This window comes from Rattus norvegicus, chromosome 11, assembly GCF_036323735.1.
Source record: "Rattus norvegicus strain BN/NHsdMcwi chromosome 11, GRCr8, whole genome shotgun sequence".
Lineage (NCBI taxonomy): Eukaryota > Metazoa > Chordata > Mammalia > Rodentia > Muridae > Rattus > Rattus norvegicus.
Genome location: NC_086029.1, coordinates 90,884,000 through 90,910,249, shown reverse-complemented (window position 1 = coordinate 90,910,249; position 26,250 = coordinate 90,884,000). Strand labels below are relative to the sequence as shown.

Sequence of the window (26,250 nt, the reverse complement as noted above, 5' to 3'; positions counted from 1 at the left end):
GTGGGTGGTATTTGAGAAATATAATTTATGTGCTGAGGCATCGGCTTTATAGTATCCTGATAATTTGCAGGGACAATGATGTAGCTTGCTTTCTTTCTTTCTTTCTTTCTTTCTTTCTTTCTTTCTTTCTTTCTTTCTTTTTTTGTTTCAGAAAGAATGAATTCATAAAACCAGAGACATGCTTTCAAATCTACAAGTCAACTTTCCCATCAGTTTCTCTCTTTTCATGGTACACTGATCCTAATCAAATAGAACAAATTTTTGAAACATGTAAACAACTTAGCAGACCCATCAGTGCATGAAAAAGTACACAAGCCAAGCAGAGCTCTTTGACTCAATGCAGATGTTTATTGGAACGAATGTGTAGTTTCCCATAAGAACAACAACTTCTTTGACTAATGAATCCCAGGCACGATCATCACTGCTAATACCAGTACTCACGGTGTGAAATCACAGCTCTCATTATACAAATTAACTTCTCGGGAGGTAGATTTCAGTTGCCTGGAAGGCGGGCCTTCTTATGGGCAGCACATTTTAGAGTTGTTTAGGAACTGGCTGGATTCGAAGGTAGTGAGTTGGTTATGAATTTAGACAAGGAAGTCTCCATGGTTATACCATTCTTCCGTGTCTCTAGTTTCAAGTCATCAGTTCTCTTGGACCATAACAGCAACTAGACTTCTGTCTTAGTGTTCTATTGCTGTGAAGAGACACTGTGACCACACAACTCTTACAAAGGAAAGCACTTAGATGGGGTTGGCTCATCCCCTCAGGAGTTTTGTCCATTTTTCCCATGGCAGAGAGCATGGTGATAAGCAGGCAGACATGGTGCTGAAGAAGTGGCCAAGACTCCTACATCTTGACCCACAGGCAGCAGGAAGAGATAGCCTGCCTTGGGCTTTTGAAAACCTCAAAGCCCACTTCCAGGGACACTTATTTTCCACAAGGCCACTCCTACTACAAGGTGACATCTCCTAATCTTTTCAAATAGCAATACTCTCTGGTGAGCAAGCATTCAAATATATGAGCCAATGGGGGCCATTCTTATCCAAATCACCACATCATGTAACTGGTACTTGTGGGACGATGTTCAAGTTCCACGGGACATTTAGTTATTTTTTCAAGATAAAGATTAAGTCATAATTGGAGGAGAATAAATAGGATAAACTGGGCTCAGCCAGAAGTTGGTATCTGCATGGTAATTCCGAGGCATTTAAAGTGCTGAATATTCTGATAAGAATATTTATTTACTCTATTTTAGTTCCTGATGAAGAATTTTGGAAAGAGGCCGGTTTATATGTTGATTCTCATGCTTGAATGCTGGTTTCCTGGAAATATCATAACTGTGGGAGGAGCTGGTAGTATCTGAATGGAAGTGGACTCCCGTTCTTCTTCTAGAAGAGTTTCCTTGGCTTCACTTGTAGAAATGCACACTCTCCGAAGGTCAACTCCCTCTAGACTGATTCTTGGCATTCCCCTTCAAGTTACAGACAACATTAGGCTTTCTTCTATCTCCATGCCTCTTAAAATAGACTTGTCAGGGGTCATCCGCATATCGAAGTCACATGTGTGCCACAGCTCCACTAGGAATATCTTGAAGCCATGACCCGTACACTCCTCACTGCAGCAGGCTGCAGCAGCAGTCAGCATGACCTGGAACAGCAAGCTGTTCAGGAAGTGCTGGCAATGGGCAGGCTACATCAAAATTCTTCATCAGGAACTAAAATAGAGTAGCAGCTTGCTTGAGAAGTATCTGATTCCTGGCTCTGTGCCATCTCTTTGCATAAAAACCAAGCGTATAGAAATAGAGTGCCTTGCTCTGAGGGGTAGAGGGGTGAATTGTTGTCCCTGAGTGTGCAGCCTTGGGCTGAATGCCCACAAGTCCTTATTCCCCACTGTCTTCCTCATTTACCAGAGGTTCTTCTGGACTCTAGCAGCAGCAATGCAGGCCAAGGGGCAAAGTCTTCTATGAAGAACAATTCTCATACACAGAAACTCAGGGCTGGGCTTCTGTTTGTTTGAAAACCTTGTCTTGGATGAGGTCTCTAGAAGCTTCTTCAAAGACAAGTGTTCTCAGGTGGATGAGACAAAGGGGCAGGAATCAGAGAAATGGCAGGCTAAGCTGAGCTAGGATGTGGCGAGGGTGAAGGAGAGCAAGAGAGAGTCCAAGTGCTTGAGGCTGAGCCTGCCAGGGCCTGCCTTGTGCAGCCCATGCCTAGAGGGTGAAAAAGGGGATGGGACTCAGGAAAGCCACTATACTTAGAACAAGGGGAAGATCTTTGGCTGCACTTGGCTTTGGTTATGTCCTTTGGGACATGAGTATGCTGGATCACTGTGGGAATTTCAGGGTCAGGAGAATTTTGACCTTTGAACCTAATGAACATTTCCCTTTTGGATTACTTTGAATCTAACTCATCATAGGGGACGTGACTCCATTGGATTCTAGCGCTAACAAGCACCTTCAAAACAAGAAGAAAAGACTTATAGTGAGGGTCACATGAGAGATGGGGGCAGATGTCTGACTTCACAACCCACCATCCACCCAGCCCCTGCTTGTCTCAGACTCTTACCATTTGGTACTTAGCTCAAGTGCCAAACGACATTGCTGGGTGTGTCACTGGGAATCATGTCATAGGGCTAAGAACTTTATTTAGTTTACGTTTTTATGGGGGATTGGGGCTGGGCTTGGGAGGATGGTATTTGGTGATGAAGCTTAGACTCTAGGGGGCAGATTAAAGCAAGGGCTGAGGGTGAGTGGAGAGGTGGCACTAGTCTTCCCTAAAACCCAACCAAGAGTTTATAAGGGACCTCTACCTGCCTCATGGGCACAGATGTCTTTTGCTAAGTCACAGTTTTGGAACACGTAGTTTAGGTCAAACACCAGACTAAGTACTACATTATTATTAACTTTCTCCTCAGCATGCTTTTGTGAGGTAGATAAGGTCTGGGCCTTGCTTCTCATTGTTGAAGAATAGGCTCAAAGAGGCAGTCAGCTGTCTGTCATTATGAAAATCTTAAGTGATGGATCCTGGATCCAGCCTTCTGCTCTGACCCCACTATGCTACTCTGCCTCTATAAAGAGCGAGGAAAGGGGGACTCAATGAATTCCAGTATCACCCAGGAATGGACAGGGAAGACCGAGGACCCGGGGAGGAAAGGTTGCTTGCATTTGCTGATCTTCTGTTGGTGATTGACCATACAGTAGGTGCTGGGCTGGGATTCAAACTCAGTTCCTCACCCCAGTGACCCTCTGGATCCAATCCTTGTTGGGATAGATATAAGAATAAACTCCATAGCGATCTTTCTTCCCGCAATCTTCACCCCAGGACACCACGCCCACCAGGTACCATTGGTCTCTCTCTGCATCTTTGGTCACCATGGGGCCTCCAGAGTCGCCAGCACAGGCGTCTTTTCCCCCTAGATAAAAGGGAAATAGATAAAATAGAAAGCCCCTTTCCCAGAGCAAACCTGTGTCTGAACTTGTAGTTCAGACAATCGACCACTGGAGGGTGCAGCAGACCATTGGATCTAAACTCGTGCTCTGTAGATCAGGCAAGATGATTCCAGTAAGTGTGGGTTCAGGAAGGGATGCCAAAAGTTCTGTTTTTCCCCCATCTCTTCCCACTCTCCCACCCTCCCTCCTTCTCCCTCTCCCTCTCCCACCCTCCCTCTCCCATCCTCCCTCTTTCTCCCTCTCCCTCTCCCTCTCCCACCCTCCCTCTCCCTCTCCCACCCTCCCTCTCCCTCTCCCTCTCCCACCCTCCCTCTCCCTCTCCCTCTCCCTCTCCCTCTCCCTCTCTCCCTCTCCCTCTCCCACCCTCCCTCTCCCACCCTCCCTCTCCCTCTCCCTCTCCCTCTCCCTCTCCCTCTCCCTCTCCCTCTCCCTCTCCCTCTCCCTCTCCCTCTCCCTCTCCCTCTCCCTTTTTCTACTCCCTGTTCCAGATTGAAATCCCAAGATGGCTGTTGGGATCTTGTCTTACCTTCCTTTTCTCCAGCACAGATCATGTCCTGGGTCACTTTCTTCCCCAATGGGGTGTAGGCCTCTTGGCAGGTATGGTAGTTTACAATTGGGATTTCAATCTGGAACACAAAGCTGTGGTTGGTTCTCACACCTGGCCAAGGAGCCCTTGCTGTTTTGACAGCTCTGAGAGGGCCTCCAGCTACCTTACTCTTGGTTTCAGGAACTGCTGTGTGGTACAGGTAAAGGCTGAATGGAGAACTGGGGTCACCTGCTACAGCCTCAGCTATAGACTTGCTGTAGTTACAGACCCTGGTCAAGCAGCTTTGCCTGATTGAGATTCACTTAACTTGTCTGTAATGTGGAGACAATACTTGCCTAGCGTATACCAACTTCAAATATGACAGCGTATAGAAAAACCATGTCAGTTTGTATATGTTTCCTCCATCTCTGCTCTGGAACCTGGTGCATATGACTTTAAGAAAGAGAGATCTTACTTAGACCACTGAGACTCTCATACCTTATCTTAAAGACGGACCTCATGGTTTTTTGACAAACTAGTCACAAGTGGTTACTCAAAGGAAATGAACAATCGAGTGCTTTGACAGTGTATAGGCTTAAGTACTATATGCTCGGTATTTCTGAACATAAAGAATATTGTTTTTTGACACATGTGTGGTTTTGCCTGCATGTATGTTGTGTGCCACATGAATACCTGGAACCTGTGGAGGACAGAAGAGGACATTAGGTTCTCTGGAACTGGAGTTACAGACAGCTGTGAGCCAACAGGTGGTACTGGGACTTGAACCTGGGTCCTCTGCAAGAGTAACCATGTCTTTTACAGCTGTCCATGCCAAGTGCTAGGTACTTTGACAGCTTATCACACTTGCTCTGTAGCCAACTCTCATTATTTTCCCTCATTACAAGAACCGAATGGAACCTGTGCCCCAAGCACACTCTGTTGGTTCTTGTTACTATACTCCATGAAGATTCTCCTTGGGCTGGCCTTCCTAGGAAAGTGGAAAAAGGAAGCCAGGTCATGAGGACATGCTGTCAGCATGTGCTGGAGTCCCTGACTAACTACTATTCATCATATGACTATGGTCCTTTGGGAAGCCATCTTGAACCATCTCCCTTGTATATCCCAGAGCACCTTGCCCCTCTTCATCACCTTCATTGTACCAAAACTACTTCCTGTCTGCCCCCTGTGACTATAAACATAAGAAGCCCAGGAGACAGACCACTCCTTTTGTCCCCTCTTTTCCCTGGCAAATCTTGTAGCTAGTTCACAGGAGACAGCAAGTGACTACTTGGGAGTTCATGGATAAAAACAATGGATGGTTGCTACACGTTCAAATTTTTAAACTGTAATAAAAATATATGCTCAAGGATTTAAATATGCTGAAGGATTTAGAACCCAGGCCCATAATAGAACCCAGGAATGTCAGAGCCAGGCAGTTATTAGAGGAGATTTAGTAAGTTTGATGAGATCTCTAATCCCCTTCACCTAGAATGGTAAAATGACTCTTTCAGGGACTAAGGAAGTTCCTAGAGCCCCAGACTTGGAGCCATGGCTCCTTAGGTCAAGCTCAGGATTCATTTCTGAAATTACAGGGGAGTGGCTTTCAAGTGCAGTGATCGAATCCTCTACTGCAAGGGCTGTGCTTCTTGGAGCCTGGCCTGCTCTCGCTAATTTGGTGCGTAGTCTTCATGCTGCACGGATGAATCCGAGCCTGCTGGGTACCCACACTTGCTGTGTGCCGGGACAATTTCTGTATTCTGAGGTTTTTTTACACGCTGCCAGACGCACAGAGTGGTATTTAGAAACTGGAGCCTGTGACCAGTTAAACAAACATATCAAACTTCCTGGGACTTCGAGTCCCATTAAGTTTTGGAGTTGAGTCCCTGTCTTTTATCGCTTCCTTCCTCCAAGCCTCCAAATCCCAGAGCAGGCAGTACCCAGGGAAGAGACCCGACACAGGCCAGGTGATGGTTGTTTGTAGGATGTGAATTAAACCCCACCTCCATCAGGTTCTCTGGAAGCCTCTGTAGGAACTGCTTCCCCCAGCCGCTGACGATGACCATGGTTCCTGGAGGAGACAGTGTGAGGAGAGAGACTGAGGTGAGTGTGCTGAAAATTGCCCTGCCAGCATCATCACCCTCTGCTGGAGGAGAAAGGGCTGAATCCGCTACCTCAGAGAAAGGTAGCAGGCAAGGAGGAAGAGGGCAGGAGAGCTGCTGAGGTTGGGGGGGCATTTGCTCCTGTGATGGGTTGCCTGGTTTCTTTATCTACCTCACCCTCCTGGCAGCTGGCAAGGCACCGAGGCTGTGTGAGAGCTCTCATTTCACCCACCCTGTTCCCTGTTGAGTCCTCATGTGTGCAGTAGTGTTAGGGTGTAGGAAGGAGGTGCCTGGTCAGCAACTATGAATAAGTATGGAGCCCACCCAGCACACAGTCAGCAATGGGTTAGGCTACATTTTCTCTCCTTGCCTTGCTTTAAGCCTCAGACTCCACATCCAGGAAACGAAGGGGCTGGACTTGGTAATCCCTTAAACTAGCCATGATATCCTATAAGTTTATGAAATCACAGATGTGGGGACAATGTGGAACTGGCTAAGGGTAGAGAAAGCCAGTGCACTCTTATTTAATAAGGAGCCTTGGATACGGAAAACACTGCTACATTTAAGTTCTGAGACCCTCCACATCTGCAGCTAATGACACGCTGTGCCTCAGCTTTTCTCCTTCCTTTCTTCCTTTCTTCTCCCTCTCTTTCTTTCTCTATTCTCTCTTTCTTTCTTTTCTTTTCACATTGTGTTGGTTCTTTTTATGTCTTTTACAATGCATTTCGATCATATTCATCTCTCTCCACGTCCCGCTCACTCAACTTTGATTTCTCTTTTCCTTTCCTTTTCTTCTTTCTTTTCCTTCATTCATTTCTTCCATTCTTTCTCTTCCTTCCTTCCTTCCAGTCTTAAACCTGACAAATCCAATCTGTTTAGTCTATGCTACTCTTGGGTATGTGGCCTTACACTGGAGTGTGGTTGACCCTCCAGAGGCCACACCCTTAAGTTAAACTGACTCTCCCTTTCGCAGAAGCTATCGCTTGCTAATATCTCCTCAGTTAGGGGTGAAACTTTGTGCCTAGCTCTCTCCCCATGGTGGGATTTTGTCTGACTTGGGCTTCCAAAGGTCTTATGCATACAATCACAACTGCTGGTTCGTCATGTGTGCAGCTGCCCTGTTATGTCCCCGAAGACAGCCTCCCTGTAGGCATCCATCACATCTGGCTCGGACATTGTTTCTGCCCACCTCTTCCACAGTGATCCCTGAACCCTGGAAGGAGGGGTATGATGTAGATGTCTCATTTAGGCCCGGGCATTCTCCCAGCCTCTTACTCTATGCAACTGGACCAATTGTGGGTCAAGTTTTGGTTGATCTCTATCTTCTGAAGAAAGAAGTTTTTCTGGTGTGAGTTGAGAGGCGCAGTAATTTATGGGCATAGCGGTAAGCCATGCCAAACATTCTACAAGGCCTAGGGGGGCGTAAATAAGTTAGTGAGTGCCAGGAGCTGGTATGTGTGAAGTACACAGTGCCTGATTAGTGAGAGCCAGCTTTACCTACACATTTCCTGCTGGCTCACTTCTCTTAAACACTTCTCAGATTCCAGCTGTGTGTGTGTGTGTGTGTGTGTGTGTGTGTGTGTGTGTGTGTGTGTGTGTGTGATCTTTAAGCCTCAGGAAATGAGTGAGGATATGACACACTGAATTCCAAGGAAAAGGAGGCCAGTGGCCTGAGTTGGCCTCCTGCTCTGCTCCGGGTTGGACATGTTCTGATTATGGTATTTCATTTTAATAACACAGGCAGCCTGCTGGGGTTTTGTGCCCAATTTAGAGGTGAAGGACTTAAGCTTACTGAGACTGGTGGCATCCTCAAGGTGACTCACCAGGAAAGCCAGCGTTGTGATTGGAACTGTGCTGGTGATCAACTACTGTCCCTTAGCTGCAGCTTGTTCTGCCACCGTTTATTGGTTGTGTAGTGCTGGGGACTGAAGCTTGAGCCCAGAGCATACAGGGCAAGCATGCCATGCAAAGCTCTGTTGCCAGCTTGAGCCACACCCCCACCATCTTTCTCTCTCTATGCTACTTTGTCATACTGGGGCCTGACAGCATAAAATGGCAGGTTTTCTTGACTAACAGGACTTTCAGAAAAGGTTGACACTTTCTACTCTTCTACTCCCTAACTCCAGCCTCCTCCTTACCCTCCCCCAGACTACATGCAATAATTTCTTCCTGCAGGCACGTGTCTCCTTTCTCAGAATCTCCCCTGAACTTATTTAGCTCACTAATACAATAGGATGCTGCATCCTCTATTGTAGTCCCTAGGCTGGTTTTGTGGTTCCTATATGGAAAACACATATGCCTGTTTATCTTGTGCCAGATACAACTTGTGTCACCATGGAATTAGTTCCAATTTTGTTGTTGTAGGGGAAGCAGTGGGAAATCACACACACTCTGAGACAAGGTATCTGTCCTTCTATAGCCTCCGCAACTCTGGAGAAGATTGCCTGGCTATTGCTGCAGCTTCAGTACAGGATATGGTCACGAGAGAGATACTATGCTGGCTAGTCTTTATGCCAACCGATATAAGCTGGAGTTACCAGAGGGGAGGGCGTCTCAGTTGAGAAATACCCTCTATAAGACTGAGCTAGAGGCAAACTTGTAGGGCATTTTTAAAATTAGTGATTAATGGGGGAGGGCCCAGCCCATTGTGAGCGGCGTCATCCCTGCATTGGTCCTGGGGTCTATAAGGAAGCAGGCTGAGCAAGCTATGAGGAGCAAGCCAGTAAGCAGCACCCTCCATGGTCTCTGCATCAGCTCCTGGCTCTAGGTTCCTGCCCTGTGAGAGTTCCTGAACTTCCTTCAGTGAAAAACCAGTGATTTGAAGTGCAAGCCAAATAAACCCTTTCCTTCCTGGGTTGTTTTTAGTCATGGTGTTTCACCACAGTAACAGTAACCCCGACTAAGACAGGTACCTTCAGTGGAAGGGTGCTCAGGCAGACAGACAGGCATCACAAAGTCGTTCAGCCTTGGACTCTCTGACAGTTCCACCAGACCCAAGTCGTTCTCAAATGTGCTGGGGTTGTACAGCGGGTGGAGCATGATGTGCTTTACATGCAGATGCTGTTCGTCTTCATCTGAGCGGCGTCTCCAGTGCTTTCCTGGGCCACAGAAGGTGTGTGAGGCAGGAGTGAAGTGGGTGCTTGCTCCCTATCAGCCCCAGTCCCATCTAGTACCTGGTCCAGCCTTAAGACCTTCTTTCTGCTACTACCCTCTCAGCCATCCTGTTCTACCTTCCATACCCCTCATATTCTCATGGTTCCACCTCTAACATTATTATTAACCAGAGTGTCTTGTTGATAATAGTTACTCTTTATTGTCTGGGTCATATGTTGCCTGCTTAGGGAAGCCTCTCGGGTACTTCAGTTAGAGGATTTCCCTATGTGATAACCCAGGTTGAGAAAGACAACTACTGTATACTCTCTCTCACATGTATGTCCGAGCCTTGGACTGTTACATATGCATGTGTAGATAGGAGAATATATCGGCAAAGACCAGGAAACTAGAATGGAATCCACATGAACAGAAAAAGCCTCTAAGGGGATTGGGATAGGGAAGACAATAGAGCAAAGTGGATAGAGGAATATTGGGAGTAAAAAGGCATAGCAGGGAGACAGGTGAGCAGGGTGAAGAAGGGCAAGAACCAACCAAAATTGCGCGCGTGTGCGCACACACACACACACACACACACACACACACACACACAGCTTTGTAAACTAAAACTAATCTTAAAATAGAATAATAAATAAATAAAAATATTGAAAATATTTCTGAGCTATTTATTCCTGGTGCTATGTTTTGGGTTTTTCAAAAAGATTTTTTTGTTTTAGAGTGTGTGTATGTGTGTGTGTGTGTGTGTGTGTGTGTGTGTGTGTGTGTGTACACGTGTGCCATTCACATGCCCATGGGTACCTGTGGCGGTCAGAAGTGGATGTTCTGGGACTGGGGTTGCTGACACAGAAAAGGAACTCTGGAGCCCTGCAAGGGTGGGTGCTCTTACTGCTGAGTCATCTTTCAAGTCCTCTGAGACTGATTTGTAAGGCAAGTTAGGTCACAAAAGGAGAGTCTCTTAACTCCAAAAACAAAGTTTTAATTACTAAAGGTCTTGATGTGCATTAAAAAGTTATTTCCCTGTTGGGGATTGGTTCTAATGATTTGTCTTACTCAGCTCCCAGAATTACATGGGAATCTGTACATTCAGATGCTAAAGGAAGCCTGCCCTCAGTTGACTCTGATTGGGAAATAAAGTTGCCAACAGCCAATGGCTGGGCAGGATGATAAAAGCGGGACTTTTAGATTTCGAGGCCAAAGAATAGAGGAAGGAGAGAGGAGAATTGCCACGACTCAGAAGAACTGCAGGAAAGAGAGCTACCAGCCATGTAAGAATGTGGGAAAGTGACCAAAGGGACCACTCCCCCAATTGGGTCTGGCGTAGCAGAAATGAAATGTTGACTTAGCAAGTTGACTCAGGAAAGTTGGAGGGGTGAGTGTATGCTAGCTGCAGAGAGGATTAGAAATGCTCAGCCATTGAGCTAGTCAAGGCATACCAAAATTAGCTGATGTGAGTGTGTGTGTGCGTGTATGTGTGTGTGTCTCATTCACAGTCCAGAGAGTTCTTAGGTGCATGCTCTGCATGTGTGACCTGCTAGGAGCTAAAGTGGTTAACTAATTCACAGCTACATTTTCCTACAAATTCCCAAGGTTCAAAAATCCCTGCTTCCCTCTTGCAACAGACTATGCTCCCCTTATAACGTTTACAGGCTGCTATGTGTAGCCTTAGTTCTTAATTGGACCCGGACAGAGCATTAAATTGATTTGAGCCAGCAGGTGGTCTTTAGTCTGTAAAGGAGAGTCTTGAAAATTGTGGCAGTTGGACTCTCTTCCAAGAACCACAGCTGGCTTTAGAGACTTTGACCCGGACTCACCCATGATAATTTTGAAGTCAGAAGGGCTGAGCAAATGTGAGTTGTGTAAGATTGGCTCTTCTGGATCAAGTGGATGGTGGAGACAGTGAGCAGCCGTCAAAACCCAGTTGGAACCTGAAGAATAGAGCACACACATCCTATGTCCTGCCCTGTCCCATCCCACCTCCCAGTGAGTCAAGCTGAGGTCCTTACTGCTACTCAAGAGCACCATCTAAGACCCTGCAAGTGTCCAACCCCACCTCCATGTGTTCATGGTCCCAAGTCAGACACTCACTTCCTTATTTGAAGAAGAAGAAAAGTTGAGACTGTGATTCTAATTCCCTATTTCAATCTAGGCCAGGACTAGACATTTTAAAGAGGTTTTTGGGCTTTCTTAAAGCCCATGGCATGGGTAAGTATCAGCTAGTCATAAGTGGGTTCTCAAAATTCCGGGACAGGCAGTTTACAACTGTGCCTGGGAGCAAATTGTGTGTTCCAGCTCCCCATTCCTCCTCCACTCAGAGACAGCTTGAGCCCCAGGAATTCTGATACCACCAGGCTCACAGGTGAGTCCCATACCTCCACCCCAATACCTGGCCAAACTGGCACCCACGCCCCCACCCCAGGGTCTAGAGGACATAGGACCTCCTGCCCTGCTGTGGAAGATCACATCTTCCTTCTGGTCTGCAACTTCACCTGGGAACAGATTGGTTGCTCCAGCACACACTACCCTACCTACATCCAGACTAAGCTTGACTCCCAGGAGGTCTGCCCCAGCCAGGCTCACAGATTAGGCACATTCCTCCCACACTCAGAGGCAGCCAGATCCAAGGAGGACCAACATAACCAGGCTCATAGGAGGGATAGACTCTAGAGACAGCAAGGCCAGTTAACACCAGAGATAACCCGATAGCTAGAGGCAATCATAAGAACACAAGCATCAGAAAACAATTCCACTTGGCAGCATCAAAATTCAGCTCTCCTACCACAGCAAGCCCTGGATATCCTAACATACCTGAAAAGCAAGATTATGATTTAAAATCCTATCTCATGAGATGATAGATTACATTAAGGAAGACATAATTAACTCCCTTAAAGAAATACAGGAGAACTCAGGTAAACATATAGAAGCCCTTAAAGAGGAAATACACAAATCCCTTAAAGAATTACAGAAAAACACAACCAAACAAAGGAATTATCATTTTATAAAGGAATTAACAAAATGATCCAGAATTTAAAAATGAAAAAAAGAAACAATAAAGAAATCACAAAGGAAGACAACCCTGGAGATGGAAAACCTAGGAAAGGGATCAGGAGTCACAGATGCAAGCATCACCAACAGAATACAAGAGATAGAAGAGAGAATCTTAGGTTTAGAAGATACCATAGAAGACATTGAAACAATAGTCAAAAACAAACAAACAAACAAAAAAGTGCAAAAAGCTTCTAATCTAAAATGTCCAGGAAATTCAGGACACAATGAAAAGATCAAACCTAAAAATAATAGGTATAGAAGAGAATGAAGACTCCCAGTTCAAAGGGCCAATAAATATCTTCAACAAAATTATAGAAGAAAACTTCCCTGACCTAAAGAAAGAGATGCCCATAAACATAGAGGAAGCCTACAGAACACCAAATAGATTGGACCAGAAAAGAAATCCTTCTTGTTACATAATAATCAAAACATCAAATGAACAGAAGAAAGAAAAGAATATTAAAAGCAGTAAGGGGAAAAGGTCAAGTAACAGATAAAGGCAGACCTACCAGAATTACACCAAACTTCTCAACAGAGATTCTAAAAGCCAGAAGACCTTGGCCAGATGCCATACCTTAAGAGAACACAAGCACCAGCTCAGGCTACAATATCCAGCAAAACTCTCAGTTACCATAGATGAAGAAACCAAGATGTTCCATGACAAAACCAAACTTAAATAATATCTTTCCATTAAACCAGCCCTACAGAGGATAATAGAAGAAAAACTCCAGCACAAGGAAGGAAACTACACCAAGAAAAACAAGAAATTAATCTTCTCACAAGGAACACAAACAACAAAAAGAACAGAAACCAACAATCATTGGTCTTTAATATCTCTCAACATCAATGAACTTAATTCCCCAAATAAACAGACATAGCTTAACAGAATGGATACATAAATAGGGACCAGCATTTTGCTGCATACAAGAAACACACCTTAGTGACAAAGACAGATACTACCTCAGAGTAAAAGACTGGAAAAAAATTTCCAAGCAAATGTCCCAAGAAACAAGCTGGAGTAGCCATTCTAATATTGAATAAAATTGATTTTCAACCAAAAGTTATCAAAAAAGATGAGGAAGGACATTTCATAGTCATCAAAGGAAAACTTTGCCAAGATGAACTCTCAATTCTGAACGTCTATGCTCCAAATGCAAAGGCACAAAATTTGTAAAAGAAATGTTACTAAAACTCAAAACATACATTGAATCTCACAAAATAATAGTGGGAGATATCAGTACCCCACTCTCACCAATGGATAAATCATAGAAGGAGAAACTAAACAGAGATACAGTGAAACTAACAGAAGTTATGAAACAAATGGATTTAACAGATATCTACAGAACATTTCATCCTAAAACAAAAGAATATACCTTCTTCTCAGTACTTCATGGTACCTTCCCAAAAATTGACCATATAATCAGATACAAAACAAGCCTCAACAGGTTCCCAGGACCCAACAGGGATGACATTAGCTGAAATACCCAACAGTGGGGAGGTAGAACCTGAAGAGATCACCTCCAGTGGAAAGGCATGGACCCCAGTTGAGGGATGGGGCCACCCACCCATCTCAAAATTTTTAATCCAGATTGTTCCTATCTAAAGGAAACACAGGGACAAAAAATTGAGAAGAGACTGAAGGAAAGGTCAACCAGAGACGACCCCACCTAGGGATCCATCTCATCTACAGACAACAAACCCAGACATCATTGCTGATACCAAGAAGTACTCGCAGACAGGAGCCTAGTATGGCTGTCCTTTGAGAGGCTCCACCAGCATATGACTAAGATAGATGCAGATATTCACAGCCAACCATCAGACTGAGCCCAGAGACCCCACTAGAAGAGTTAGGGGAAGGACTGGAGGAACTGAAGGGGATTGCAATCCCATAGGAAGAACAACAATATCAACTACCCAGATCCCCCAGAGTTTTCAGGGACTAAACCACCAACCAAAGAGTATACATGGATGGATCCATGGCTTCAGCCACATATGGAGCAGAGGACTGCCTTATCTGGCATCAATGGGAGGAGAGGTCCTTTGTCCTGTGTGATTTGTTGCCCCTGTATAGGGGAATGCTAGAGGGGTGAAGTAGAAGTGAGAGGTTGGGGAAACACTCTCTTAGAGATATTCAGGAGGGGAGGTTGGGATGGGAAGTTTGCAGAGGGAGGACTGGAAGGAGGACAACATTTGAAATGTAAATAAATAAAATAATCAATTAAAAAAATTCTGGCGAGGACTTCCTTCATCCCCAGCCTTGCTTGTTTGGGTGTGGCCCTGATGTCAGTTTTAGCAGCACCTGGAGGTTCCCCAGAAATGAAAAATGTCTTTAGCAAGATCCCCCAAGTAGTTCCTGTGTACATGAAAACTTGGCAAGTCCTGAGGACTATGTTAGCAGCCGGCTAGATGATTGCACACTGGAATCACCTGGAAAATTAGGAAAGGTGTTAGCATTGTGATCTCTATCCAGGCCATAAACAGCAGAGGCATATGATAGGATCCTACCACAGTCAGGGCTGAGGACCACTGTTCCAAGCCAGCTCTGTTATTAACAACTATGGTCCCTCAGAACAATGGTGTGGCTGGAGTAACAGTGAGCTAGCGACTCTTGATTAGGGTCCTAGTGCACTTCTTGGCTGCCATCTTGCCCTGGATGATTGGGCTCTCGATCTTTGTCTAATGCAGAGTCAAGCTTTTAACCTTCCTTCAATGGAGATAACAGCAATAGCTGAGGCCTGGACACATCCAGTGGGAGCCAAACAGAAAAAAAAAAAAAAAGCATTGTAGACTGAGCTGGGCTGGGTTGGGGAGTGTGGATCAGTGATCTAGGCTCTAGTTCAGAGTCGAAGGTAGAAGGTTCTTTCTGGAACAGCTCCCAGAATCTACTTGTCCCTCTCAGAAGGAGTCACATGTTCTGGTTTCTGGTTCTGGACAAATCTCAGCACAGAACATCCTCTTTGCTCAGGCACACCCTGAGCCAGCCCATGGCTAGGGATTATTGGAGCAGTGGGTAAGGTGGGCTGAGGCACACAGGTTAGGAAATCCTGCTTTAGAGCAGGGCTTTCTGGATGAATCTATGTGTATGCTCTGGCTTGCCCAGAGATTAACTAAAGTTAATCTCTGAACTCTGCCAGCTCCCCACCCCCACTGACCCTCAGTGTGAGCACAGCCACAGTGTTCTGCCCCTTCCTAATTCTATTAGAACCCTTCTGGTCTCTGCTCTCTCCTGTCTACTCCACCTCTGTTCCAAAGAGGAGCAGCAGCAGAGATTGCAGATCTACAGAGCTGTGGTCAAGTGTGAAGTAGCTTTTTGCTGGGTCTATGGTAAAGTGAATTTCAGCTTTCAAACATAAACGTACAACCAGTTTCAATACTGGATGAACATTATTGACACAAAAAGTCAATGCTTGGAAAGCTACTTCAAAGTCTTAAAGCAATGGGTGAAGTCTGCTCTTCACTCCTCCTAAAGAAGTTGGGAACATGACAATTGGTCTCCCTTCCTTCCACCACCATGACTCTTGCTCTCTATCTCTGCCTCTTCTGTCCCTTCAATAGGATTCCGCCCTCCCTTTCTTCTTTCCTGACGTTTCCTCTCTCTTGGGTATCTCTTCTCATTGTCAGTTATCACCTTTATTTCTGTCTTATTCTATCCTCAGTTCTCTCCCTCTTACGTTCTAGGTCCCATGTTTACTGCCCCTTTTGTCTCAGTCTGTCACTGGTGTTCTCTGATTATCTGCTTTCCCTTCTTTCTTGGTCATGTCCTGTGCCCTGATCCCCACTGAACTGGCCAGAACGTGCTGAGAAATCTGCCTGTTTCTAGGATCTGATCTGAATTCTCAAGTACACATCCAAGGCCCTTTAAAGCCCGTTGTCCTTGATTTCCAAGGCTGCTGCTGCTGCTGCTGCTGCTGCTGCTGCTGCTGCTGCTGCTGTTGCTGCTGCTGTTGCTGCTGCTGCTGCTGCTACTGCTGCTGCTGCTGATGGTGGTGGTGGTGAGGGGGGTTGGGAGGGTGGGAGGGTAGGGGTGCATTTCTGGTTCTCTCTGCTCTGGCAGCTCAGCCACATTCCAGCTCTGTGTCCCATGTATGTGCATTGATTTGCAACTCACTTTCAACAGTCTGTCAGGAGACTGACCAGAACCAGGAAGTGCTCCATAGCTCAAGGAATTAGAACAGGCATATACCTGCCTCTGGTTCCAGCTGCAGCCTCCCTTGACCACACTTTTGGGGCAGTGATTCTTAAGGAAGAATCAGTCAGTTTTCAAGGGAAGGTTGTTCCTTAGTTTCTACCCTGTTTCCAGCCTTGGGTCTTTTGCCCCTTTACTTTCTTCTTACCTAAAAGGCTACCCCCACAGAAGGGTTGCCCATTCAGTTGTGACAGCATGGCAATCCATGGAGTGGTACCCTTCTGGGCTGGGCGTCCATTGAAGATCCTGGAGATGTGCTTCCGGGAGAACTTGGGGAGACCACACACTGTAGCCAAGGGAGGGAGGAACAGGTCATACTTTGTACTATGCCTTACCCATTGGGGTTACCAGCTTATCACTGTTGGATGGATGGAATGGAAATGAGGGCTGAGGCCAGTGTCACATCCCAGTGCTGAGCTCTGATAAGAAACCACCCTACTGGCTTTGGTCATAGTTTTTTCAGTTCTGTGAACGTGTAGATTCACCTCCCCCTTCTTTTTCTCTCCTCTTCCCTATTGATGTTGGTTTTCTGTGACTCAAAAATGTCAGACTCCTAATAAGAAGCTTTGTACTCCATCACTGGGGGCTCTTCCTCCGGGTCTGTGGAATTACACACTGCCACAGTGATGGTCTTTTTACTTATTCCCCTCATCCTCTGCCTTCCTTGCTGCTCCAACCTACGGCTGAATGCCCTTAGAAACCACCCAGTGTCTTCTTCCTATCATACACTTCAAGAAGTCAAAGTCTACAGAAAGTTTCTGGCTTGCCAAAGGTCACTCCATGGGGAAATGGCACAAATATAATTCTGGATCACCTGACCCCAACCCTGGGCTTGCTCCCCTCCAGCCAGCATCTTAACTCTGAGCAATACGACTTCCAGGACCCTTAGAACTCTCTGGATCCAGGCAGCCATGTGCCACTTTCAAAGCGAAGATTGGACTGAATCACTGGCAAATATCCTGCCTCCTTGCCAATCCTTAGCATCCCCCAGTGCTGCTTCAAGTAGTTTATGCACCAGCCCCAGCCAACATCCTGCTGCATTCCAGCAGACACTCAGGGCCCTAGGGATGGATGCCCTTCTATATTTTCCATCTCTTCTTCTTTTACAAAACAGGGTCAAGGCTTTTCATATGTGTGTGTGTACATGCACGCATGCACACACGCACGCACGCACGCACCCACACGGTATCAACCTCTCTTCATCTCACAGTGTTTCTTTTCCCTTGCAATCAAGCCCCTCTAAAACCCTTCAAATTCTTTCCTCTCTTTGGACCTGGATTTAGATGAAAGTGCTATTAACTGATTACACTTAGAAATAAGGCAGCCATTGGAATAATCTGTACACATATACTCTGGTAGCTTTGGGTCCTAGATAGAACCTCAACACCGATATTTCCAGATGTGGGAGAATGCTGGTTTTAAGATTGTTGTCTGATGTGTTCTCTCTATTCTTACAACTTCTTATCCCTGGATCCCCAACCACCTGAAGCTGGCTATCCTTTTAAGTGAAGGATAAGTTGACTTCAACTTCAAAGAGCAAAGGAGAAACAGAGGGAGGGGAAAACAGACCCTTGTTTGAAATTAGGAACTGTGGTAAGATTAAAAGATTTGTGTGTTTGAAGGAAGCCGAGCCGAGCCTGGGTACTGAACAAGACTTTTTCTGGATGCCACGGGGAGGGGACAATGCTACTGCAGCTTCCTGCCTCTGGGGGAAGAGTTGAAAGCCTTTCAGACTGGAGGGAAGGAAGGAGTTGCCTGAGAGGGAGAGAGAGGATAGAGGGAGACTGGGGTGTCAGGGGTGTCAAGCAGTTCAAACACAGGCAGCTTGCACCCCGACAGTCCCTCAGAAAGGACAATGGCAGTATGGATCCTACCTTGATGACTGTCTACCCCCGAGGCCTTTGCCAACACCCTCAGGCCACACCACATGGGTAACTACTTCACAGCTCTCCAGTCTCTCTCCTTGGCTACTGAAGCACTTTTCTCTTTGCCTTTAATCTTCTCTTTCATACCTTTGGCTTCATTTTGTATTTTGCAATCTTCCACCAGACAATACCTTCTATCTCCAGGCCTTACCCCACCTACTGCTAGTGAGTATCAATTCACGACTTCAACGTGGCCTCTCTTCTGAAGTTCCTGATTCCTTACCAGCTTCAAACTTTGCAAAGTTGAGTCCTCAACCCCATCGCCCACAAGCCTTCCTCCCTCTCCTGGTTAATCCAGACCTCTTCTGATGTCCGAACTGGCCACATTCTTGTCGCTTCCCTTTTCTTTCATGCCTGTCTCTTATCAGTCATTAAGATGACGGAAAACTAATAGATGTAGGCTAATATATCTCCCTGTTCCATGGCCCAGCAATAATGCACCAACCACAATACAAAGTCAACATCACTAATGGAAAATACAAATCAGAAATGCAAAGTTCAAGACATGGCAGTCTTTGAAACCAGCAGTATGTAGAGCTTTCAAAGGCTGATTTAGAATTGTTTTAGTTCTCAGCAGCATATAAAAGCATGACACACACCCAAAAGTATGATACAAACCCCAAATTAAGGCAAACCATGTGTACGCTCCATGAAGAAGCACCACTCTCACAGTGCACGATGCTGGCCCTGCATCCCCATTTGTGCAGTGTCTCAGGAGATGCCCACTGCTCAAGCTTTGCTAATGAACCACTTACCCAGGCCTAAGCCGCCTTGTCTGCATTATCATGCATGGTAGGATTCGCTATGTCTCACTAAGACACTCAGTAGCCCAGCCTTCTGTCACTTTCCCTGACACGATAGCTGTACTCAGATCTGCTGAACTTGAATTTCTGGGGGTGGGGGGTTGGGTATTCAGCAGTTTGCAGAGTTTAACAACTAGTACCACAACATGAATCCAACAGGATGTACTCAGAACCTCTGGCTAGAGGACAGGCCAGAGCAGGGCTTTTAAGCCTATGTGTCACTGTCCCCTGCATCTTTAGCCAAGGTTTTTCTCTCTTGTCCACTGTGCCCCTTCTCTGTCCTCCCCTGTGGTCTCTTTCACGTCTACTAAGTCACTCCGAGTCCCCATAGTTATACAGAGTTGTCCCTTCTTTTAATTACATCCTCACAATACTCAAATCTCATTCCTCTGGTGAAAGTTAGCTCACTTCACTTCTGTTAACATCTGTGAGGACATAGGCCTGTTTTGTCTGCTAGTTCGAGCTCTTTGGAGCCATGGGTATACATTGTGGGCACTTAAGTGATGGGAGTTACAGCCTTACTGCTGAGAAAGAAATATGTCAACAGATAGCAGGCACCACCTTTTCCTCCTTACCCTAGATGCCAGCAGCTGTGCCTGCAGTGGGGGTGGGGACCTAATGAATGTACTTGTCTTTTTAAAAGCTCAAAATGAGTGAGCACACTTCACAGCAAACTCTCAAACCAGGGTTGTTGGTTATCCACAGATTTATTGCCGCTGTAGACCCCTGACAAGAGAAAAGGAGTGCAGAGGCCCTTGTAGAGTAGCGGAGCCCGTGACATTAAATATACAAAATATAGTATCATTTATATGTGCCATTCATGGATATCGGAGTGTGATTTGATGACCCCAGTTCCCAGTTCCCTCCACATTCCCTCTCCAGGCCTTTCCAGCTGCTTCTGTCTGACGGACATTCCTGGGACGGTGAGCACTCAGCCTGTGAGGGCCACGGCCGATGCTAGCGATCAGGGAGGTGCCCGTTGAGAGCGTAGGGATCTTCTGATCTCACCTTCCAGATGAGCAGACTGAGGTTTGCAGGAGAAAATGATGGCAAAGGTCATATGGGCAGCTGAAGGGGGAGTTCGTGACAGAACCCAAGACTCAGGGCTCTCTATCTCTTCTAAGTGAGTGAGACTCTGTCCCTCAACCTTGACCCCCAGAACACCAAGGGGTAGATAGATTGGAGTACGCCACTTGGTACATTCTCCACCGAGCTCAGGCTCTGGGTTAAGTATAGTCTCAATCACATACTGAAGTGACCTGTCAAGTCTTGTGTCCATATTTCTTCTCTTTATCTGCTGAGAAGCAATGGGCACAGTGGGGCACCATGGGGCACTGTGGGGCACCGTGGGGCACAGTAGGGCAGTCTTCGCTTTCTTCAAGTAGTCACCAGTCGTCATACATATGGCTGGGGGGTAGGTCGTCTGTAGCTGACACTTTCCAGAGCTGGAAGGTTGCTCTGTGTTTGTGTGGAGTGGAAGGTGTTGAGGCCTGATGTGTCCTGAGTGGACAGCGTGTGTTGAACGGCTTTCGAGAGCTGCTGCTGCTGCTCTCCTCCCTCAGTCACCAGAGTCCTCATAATACCCTCTTGGTTGTCTGAAACTAACGGAGGGCACGAGGCACAAGCCTTGCACTGCAGGAAGCTTTTAAGAGACGTCCCAGGAACAAAAGTGCTCCCAGATACTGTTCTCTGGGGGACAGCTCAGGCTCTGATCTTGGTCTCCCAAACCTGAACTGTTATATCCTAGTTGAAGAACCAGACTCAGTGCAAGCCTAGAAACCAGGGCTGGGCAAATACACGGATACAGACTTTAGCTGAAGGAATCGTTTCCTAATTATCAGGACCAAGGTTTCTTATACATCAACACTGGGCTCCATGACCTTGAAAGGTGATTAGGAGTGGTTGACTCTTAGAGAGGATCCAAGCCTTCTGGAACCCCCAGCCCCACTGGAGAGGAGAAGCTAAGAGAGAGGAAGAGGCTTGGTTGAAGCTTTGGGTTGAATTCTCTTGCCTAGAGATTTCCCCTGCATATTACTCACCCCAGTCTTGGGGGTTGGGGCTATCTCAGGGGCACGAGTGCACTGCAGTTTATTTGGTCTGGTAAGTAACGTGGAATATACTGTTGGCAGTGTGTGGTACAACCTCACTTGAACTGGGGCCGGGTGGCAGCCCGGAGGAAGTGCTTGCCTTCACCGTTCCACCTGGAGCTCCCTGACACCCCTGGGGGAGTTCATCTCCTCCAATAGCCAGTCTACATAGTTGGAGACCTTTGTGTAGACTCCATATACTTGCTTGCTCCCACATTCTTCAGGTCCTCCCCAGGACACCAGGCCTTGGGCTACCCAGCGCTGGCTCATCTCATCGAAGATGACGAAGGCCCCACCACTATCCCCAAGGCATGTATCCTTGCCACCCTCATAGTAGCCAGCGCAGAACATGTTCTCTGTGACGCTGTAGTTGCCCGAACGAGATTCATAGCTGGCTTTGCATTCCGCATGTGACACCACGGGTAGTTTGACATACTGTAGGACATCTGACAAGGTTCGCGTGCCACTGATGATGATCTCATCCACTGTCACATTAGGGTTGGAGATGCCCCAGCCAGCTACCAGTCCCAACATGTGAGGGGCTGGACCCTCAGGCTCAGGTCTCGGGAGACAGATGGGCATGACGTGGGCTCCCAAGGGCACAGGCTCCTGCAGTTGTACCAGAGCTATGTCATGGTTGTAGTTCTGGATGTTGAAGTCTGGATGGAGTACCACTCGGGCAGCAGAGCTATTGACGGCTCCTGACTTGTCCCGCACATCATGTAGGCCCAGGTAGACAGTGACATGGTCCTTTGAGACAGGTATGACTGTGTTGTCTCTGCGCTGGGAACGCAGCACGTGGGCTGCTGTGAGTATCCAGGATTCAGAGAGCAGGGCCCCGCTCCCAAACCACTTGTCGTTTGGTATCCTTGATGTGTCTTCCACCACTATGAGGGCCTGCCACGGGAAGAGGCCAAGCTCAGCGTTCCGACCGCCGATAATTCTCTTCACCAGGTTTGGCAGGGCGCGGGAGGGCTGCCCACATACTATAAGAAGGAAGAAGTGGAAACAAAAGACAGGAACAGAGTCAGCCGTGTGAAAAGAAGCAAGAGAAATTCACACTGCCCCCACTGTGGATTATGCCACCGTGGAACCCCCACATGCCCGAGTCCTGCTGCTTTGGGAGAGCCCAGCTAGGATTCAGTTGCATCTAAATCTCTCTGAGTTGGTCTATGTCTAGGTTGGAACCTCATAACCAGAACCATTCCAGTACCGGATCATTTTATGTTTTGACCTCGTCCAACCTGAGCCACTTATGGCTAAGTCATTTTTGGACTGGACCATATTTAGCCAGATCACCATTAGCAGAGGATACCCTATACCCTTTTTTTTCCTCTAGAAAGGTATCTTATCTCTCAGAAGCCATCTCCCTGACAGGTACTTTCAGAGAACCACCTGGAGTTTTCTTTAGATGTCCACAGAGAAACCGAAAGAGCCTAAAAGGCCATCTATCAGACTATAGTAGTCAGATATCAAGCTTCTAACTCCCATTATGAGCTAGAGGACCTTAGGCAAGTTGTTCGACTTTCAGAAACTCAGTTTCCACATCTGTAAAATGGGCGTATTAGTAGTGTTTATTTTATGACTTATGCAGCATGTGGCACAGTTACTGAGTTCAGTGAGAATCTTGCAGATTTCATGCTAGACTGGAACACTTGGGTTCTTGACTTTTCCATGTTCTCGGTGAACTACATCAGAGCTCCTGTTTCTGGATTTCAACTTCTGAAAGATGATCTACGACTTTCAAATTTCTTGAATTACTTCTCTCTTTGCTGTGTCCACAGCTTATACCTAATTGCCATTATCTAGAGGTTGAAATTAGCTCAAGGTGACGTGGCTGTAAAGTCAGGTAGCAGAGCCTAAACTATGCTATGAGAAAGATGCTTCATTTGTGTCCCACACTGCCTTATCGCATGTCAGATTATGGTAATAGGCTTACATCCTTTCTCTGGCCTAGAGGGCTCTCTGGAGCATGTGCATTACGGCTCAGTGTTCACAGGGCATGGACACGGTGGCATAATCCACAGGCAATGATGCATGAGCCTTGCTCAGGATCACCCATCATTGCCCCCAGGGGTCCTTTAGTACCTTTAAGAGAGAAAACTTCGCTCATCTGAGTCACACCCTGAGCACACATGTCACCAGGCTCCCACAGCCAAACCCCTCTGGCTTATGAGCAGAGAGTCTTCAGTTGCAACCCCTTAATGGCTACGAACAGCCCCATATGGGCCTTCCCTGAGAAGGGTGTTTGAAGTCGGTGTGAGTTTGCGTCTCCTGTTGTCATGGTCAGGTTACCCTCTTGGGCTCCGAGCACTTAGAACAATTCTTTACAGACCAAGAGGCATCTGGGTTTCCTTGTGACTTCGGGAGGGTCACAACAGGCTAATGCTTTCGGATGTTCTTCTTCCTAGAGCCAAATGCTTCATCCACGATCCTCGGTCATCCTGCTATTTTCTCCAAGTCACATGTAAACAGACCTTCTAAGTTTCTCACCTGGTCTTTAATGTCGAGTGCCAGTCTCTCATTACAAAGAGCAGACAAAGAGGTGACATTGCAAGGCAGGTCTGGGACATGCTTTACATAAAAACTCATCTAGCAGACAAAGGCCATAATCGGATGAGGGACTAGATGACTCAGGCCACATCACAACAAAGACCATGCCCAGCAATGAATGATACATCTCCCCAACCAAGGTGTCAGTACATTCTGAGGTCACGGAAGGTCAGAGCCCAGAGAACATTAAAGGACAGCTAATTTATATATGGGGAAACAATGTTTAAGAGAAGGCAATTCACTTACTCAGAGTCACTATATTAAGAAATGAAAAGTATCTCACTTTTCTGAACTACCTTCACTTACCCATTACAATGTTTTACTTCTGATTTATCTTTGATTTTTCAGGGGGCCAAAATGATGCACCAGGTCTTTGGGGAAGTTTTCTAAGACAGGACTGTCTCCTCCTCTAACCCAGCCCCCTTCCCTGCCCTCTTGATTTTGCTTGAGCTTCCTTAGTGGGTGGGACTCAGCAGGTATGACTGAGACACAGCTGTTGGTGGGGATGGTCTCAGGTCCCATGCTTGGCGTCTCCCATGTTCCTCACAGCTACTCTTCTGCCAGTAATATTTTGGACAAAGGATGTTTTTAGAATGTTCAAAGCTTTGGCTACGCTGAAGCCAGATTTTTTTTTTAAGGTGGGTACTGAAAGAATTAGGTTCCTTAAAACACGAAGGTTATGTTCCAGATTCTGTATGCCTTTAGTTGAAATAAAATATGCCCTACCAAGGAAAGTGCAGCCCTGTGCATTAGACAGCAATGTTTCTGTTAGCTTCCATGTCAGCAAAAATAAAGTGGTGAATCCTGTCAGCTTACGACCCTCCACTCCTATAGGGTAGACACCGTGGTGCTAAGTGAAATGGGCTTGTCCACTCTGGCTCGCTACTCAGGCTTTCAGAAGGAATGAATTTGGAAAGTTCTAGTGAGGTTCAACGATACATTACAGTTCTGCCCAACTCTTCATGTTAAAAGAATTTCATAACTCAGTGTAGCCAAGCTGCTCTTTACACAGTGAGGTTGATGGCCACGAGGAAGCACAGTGTGAGCTGTCTCTTGGTCTTACTCACCCACCCATGAGGTATGGAATCCTAGCCACAGATAACACGATCACTTACTGAAGATGCCACCTACAAGCAGCAGCATTGGGCCTGGGGCCCAGGCTCTCGACTCCCCTCCTGGCATGTGTTCTCCAGTCACACATTGCATTGTGGCTTCCCAGCATGGGGACTGAGCTTGGTTCTCTTGGGCACAAAATCTTTCAGGCATATGGACATTTGAACCTCCAGCTTGCCACAGACCCACTCTTCTGCTCTTTTTTAAAGTCCTCCCAACATCGAGACCTTGATTATGCTTGTGGTCAGGTAAGTGAAACTGTTAAGTGTGGATGGTATGGCGTCTTCCTTGTCTTACCTTGCCTGCTGATTTCTGGGTGTCCCCCCTCCTACCCCCCGCTCCATTCCTGCACAAGCATATATCTTGACTTCTGCTTTCTAGCAGGCCCAGTGCACCCGTGATGGAACTGACTCATACACTGTTCTCCTCTTCAGGTCATGAGGGTCAATCTCAGGGACCTCCTCAGCCTAGCAATTGAATGTGTAACTTGCTAAGTGAATACCAAGGGCTACTAACATGCGCCACTCATACAATGTGCTCTCTCAGCTTGCTCAATATTTTCATTCAGCACAATGTAAAGGCCACGGGATGCAAAGCTGCTGCTCCAGGAGAGGCGCAGAAGGACTCAGGAAGGACAATAACATCTCAATGTCCCTTCGCTGCTCTCTTAAGTGCCTCGTCATTTAACAGCTGCTATTCTCGATTTTTAGAAATTTGAAACGTGTACATTGCAGCACTGTACATGTTGAAGTTAATGTCTGTGGGTTGTGTTTAGCCCTTTGGGGAGTCATTTTGGGCTGTGGTTCTCTAGTTGTTCATGGATGCATTCTGAGTGCAAAGCAAAGCATCTATACTTTTAAAGTCAAAGCAAATTCCCCAACATCTACACGCATTCAAACATCTCCTGCTACCACATAAACCTTCTTCCCACTTTCCAATGGAGACAGTGGCTGAAACACGGAGGTGGCAGAATCACAACTATTTGAGCACATTTGAGCATATTAACACTTTTGGGGTTCAATAGCACATTATAGATCAGTCTTACTTTGACATCTTCTTTGGGGTTTGGTGTGTGCCTAAGGACAGAGTGTCCATTTTCTTGACTTTCCTGACACAATTTCAGATGCATACATGAAGTGTTTTGGAAGAAAAACCTAGTGGAAAGGATTATTCTTGAACAGCAGAGAGATGGGGGAGGGAGGGCTTCTGGGATTCTAAAGTGGGCCAGAGTTAAGACACTGGTTAGTTTGAGAAGACCAGGTTAGACCTTTCTGACCTTTCACCTTCTGATGACATCATTTCAAAAGCAAAGCATTTCCTTCTCAACTTCACAGTAACAGACCTTGGGTGG

At 46.4% G+C, this 26,250-nt stretch overlaps 1 protein-coding gene across 2 annotated transcripts in view; it reads right to left on the bottom strand.

Annotated features, from left to right (window-relative positions):
• Positions 1-327: 327 nt before the first annotated feature.
• Masp1 (MBL associated serine protease 1) overlaps positions 328-26,250 on the bottom strand; it is a 70,842-nt gene continuing 44,919 nt past the window's right edge. The window contains exons 11-16 of one of the 2 annotated variants that reach the window (NM_022257.2): positions 16,567-16,704; positions 10,999-11,112; positions 8,989-9,174; positions 5,978-6,045; positions 3,978-4,077; positions 328-3,414 (exon numbers count right to left, since the gene is read on the bottom strand). In NM_022257.2, coding sequence (NP_071593.2) covers positions 3,224-3,414; positions 3,978-4,077; positions 5,978-6,045; positions 8,989-9,174; positions 10,999-11,112; positions 16,567-16,704 — 797 coding nt within the window. In that variant the 3' untranslated portion in view covers positions 328-3,223. Of the gene's footprint in view, positions 3,415-3,977; positions 4,078-5,977; positions 6,046-8,988; positions 9,175-10,998; positions 11,113-16,566; positions 16,705-19,834; positions 22,220-26,250 lie in introns of those variants that run through there. The other variant, XM_006248526.5, reaches the window with a different exon arrangement.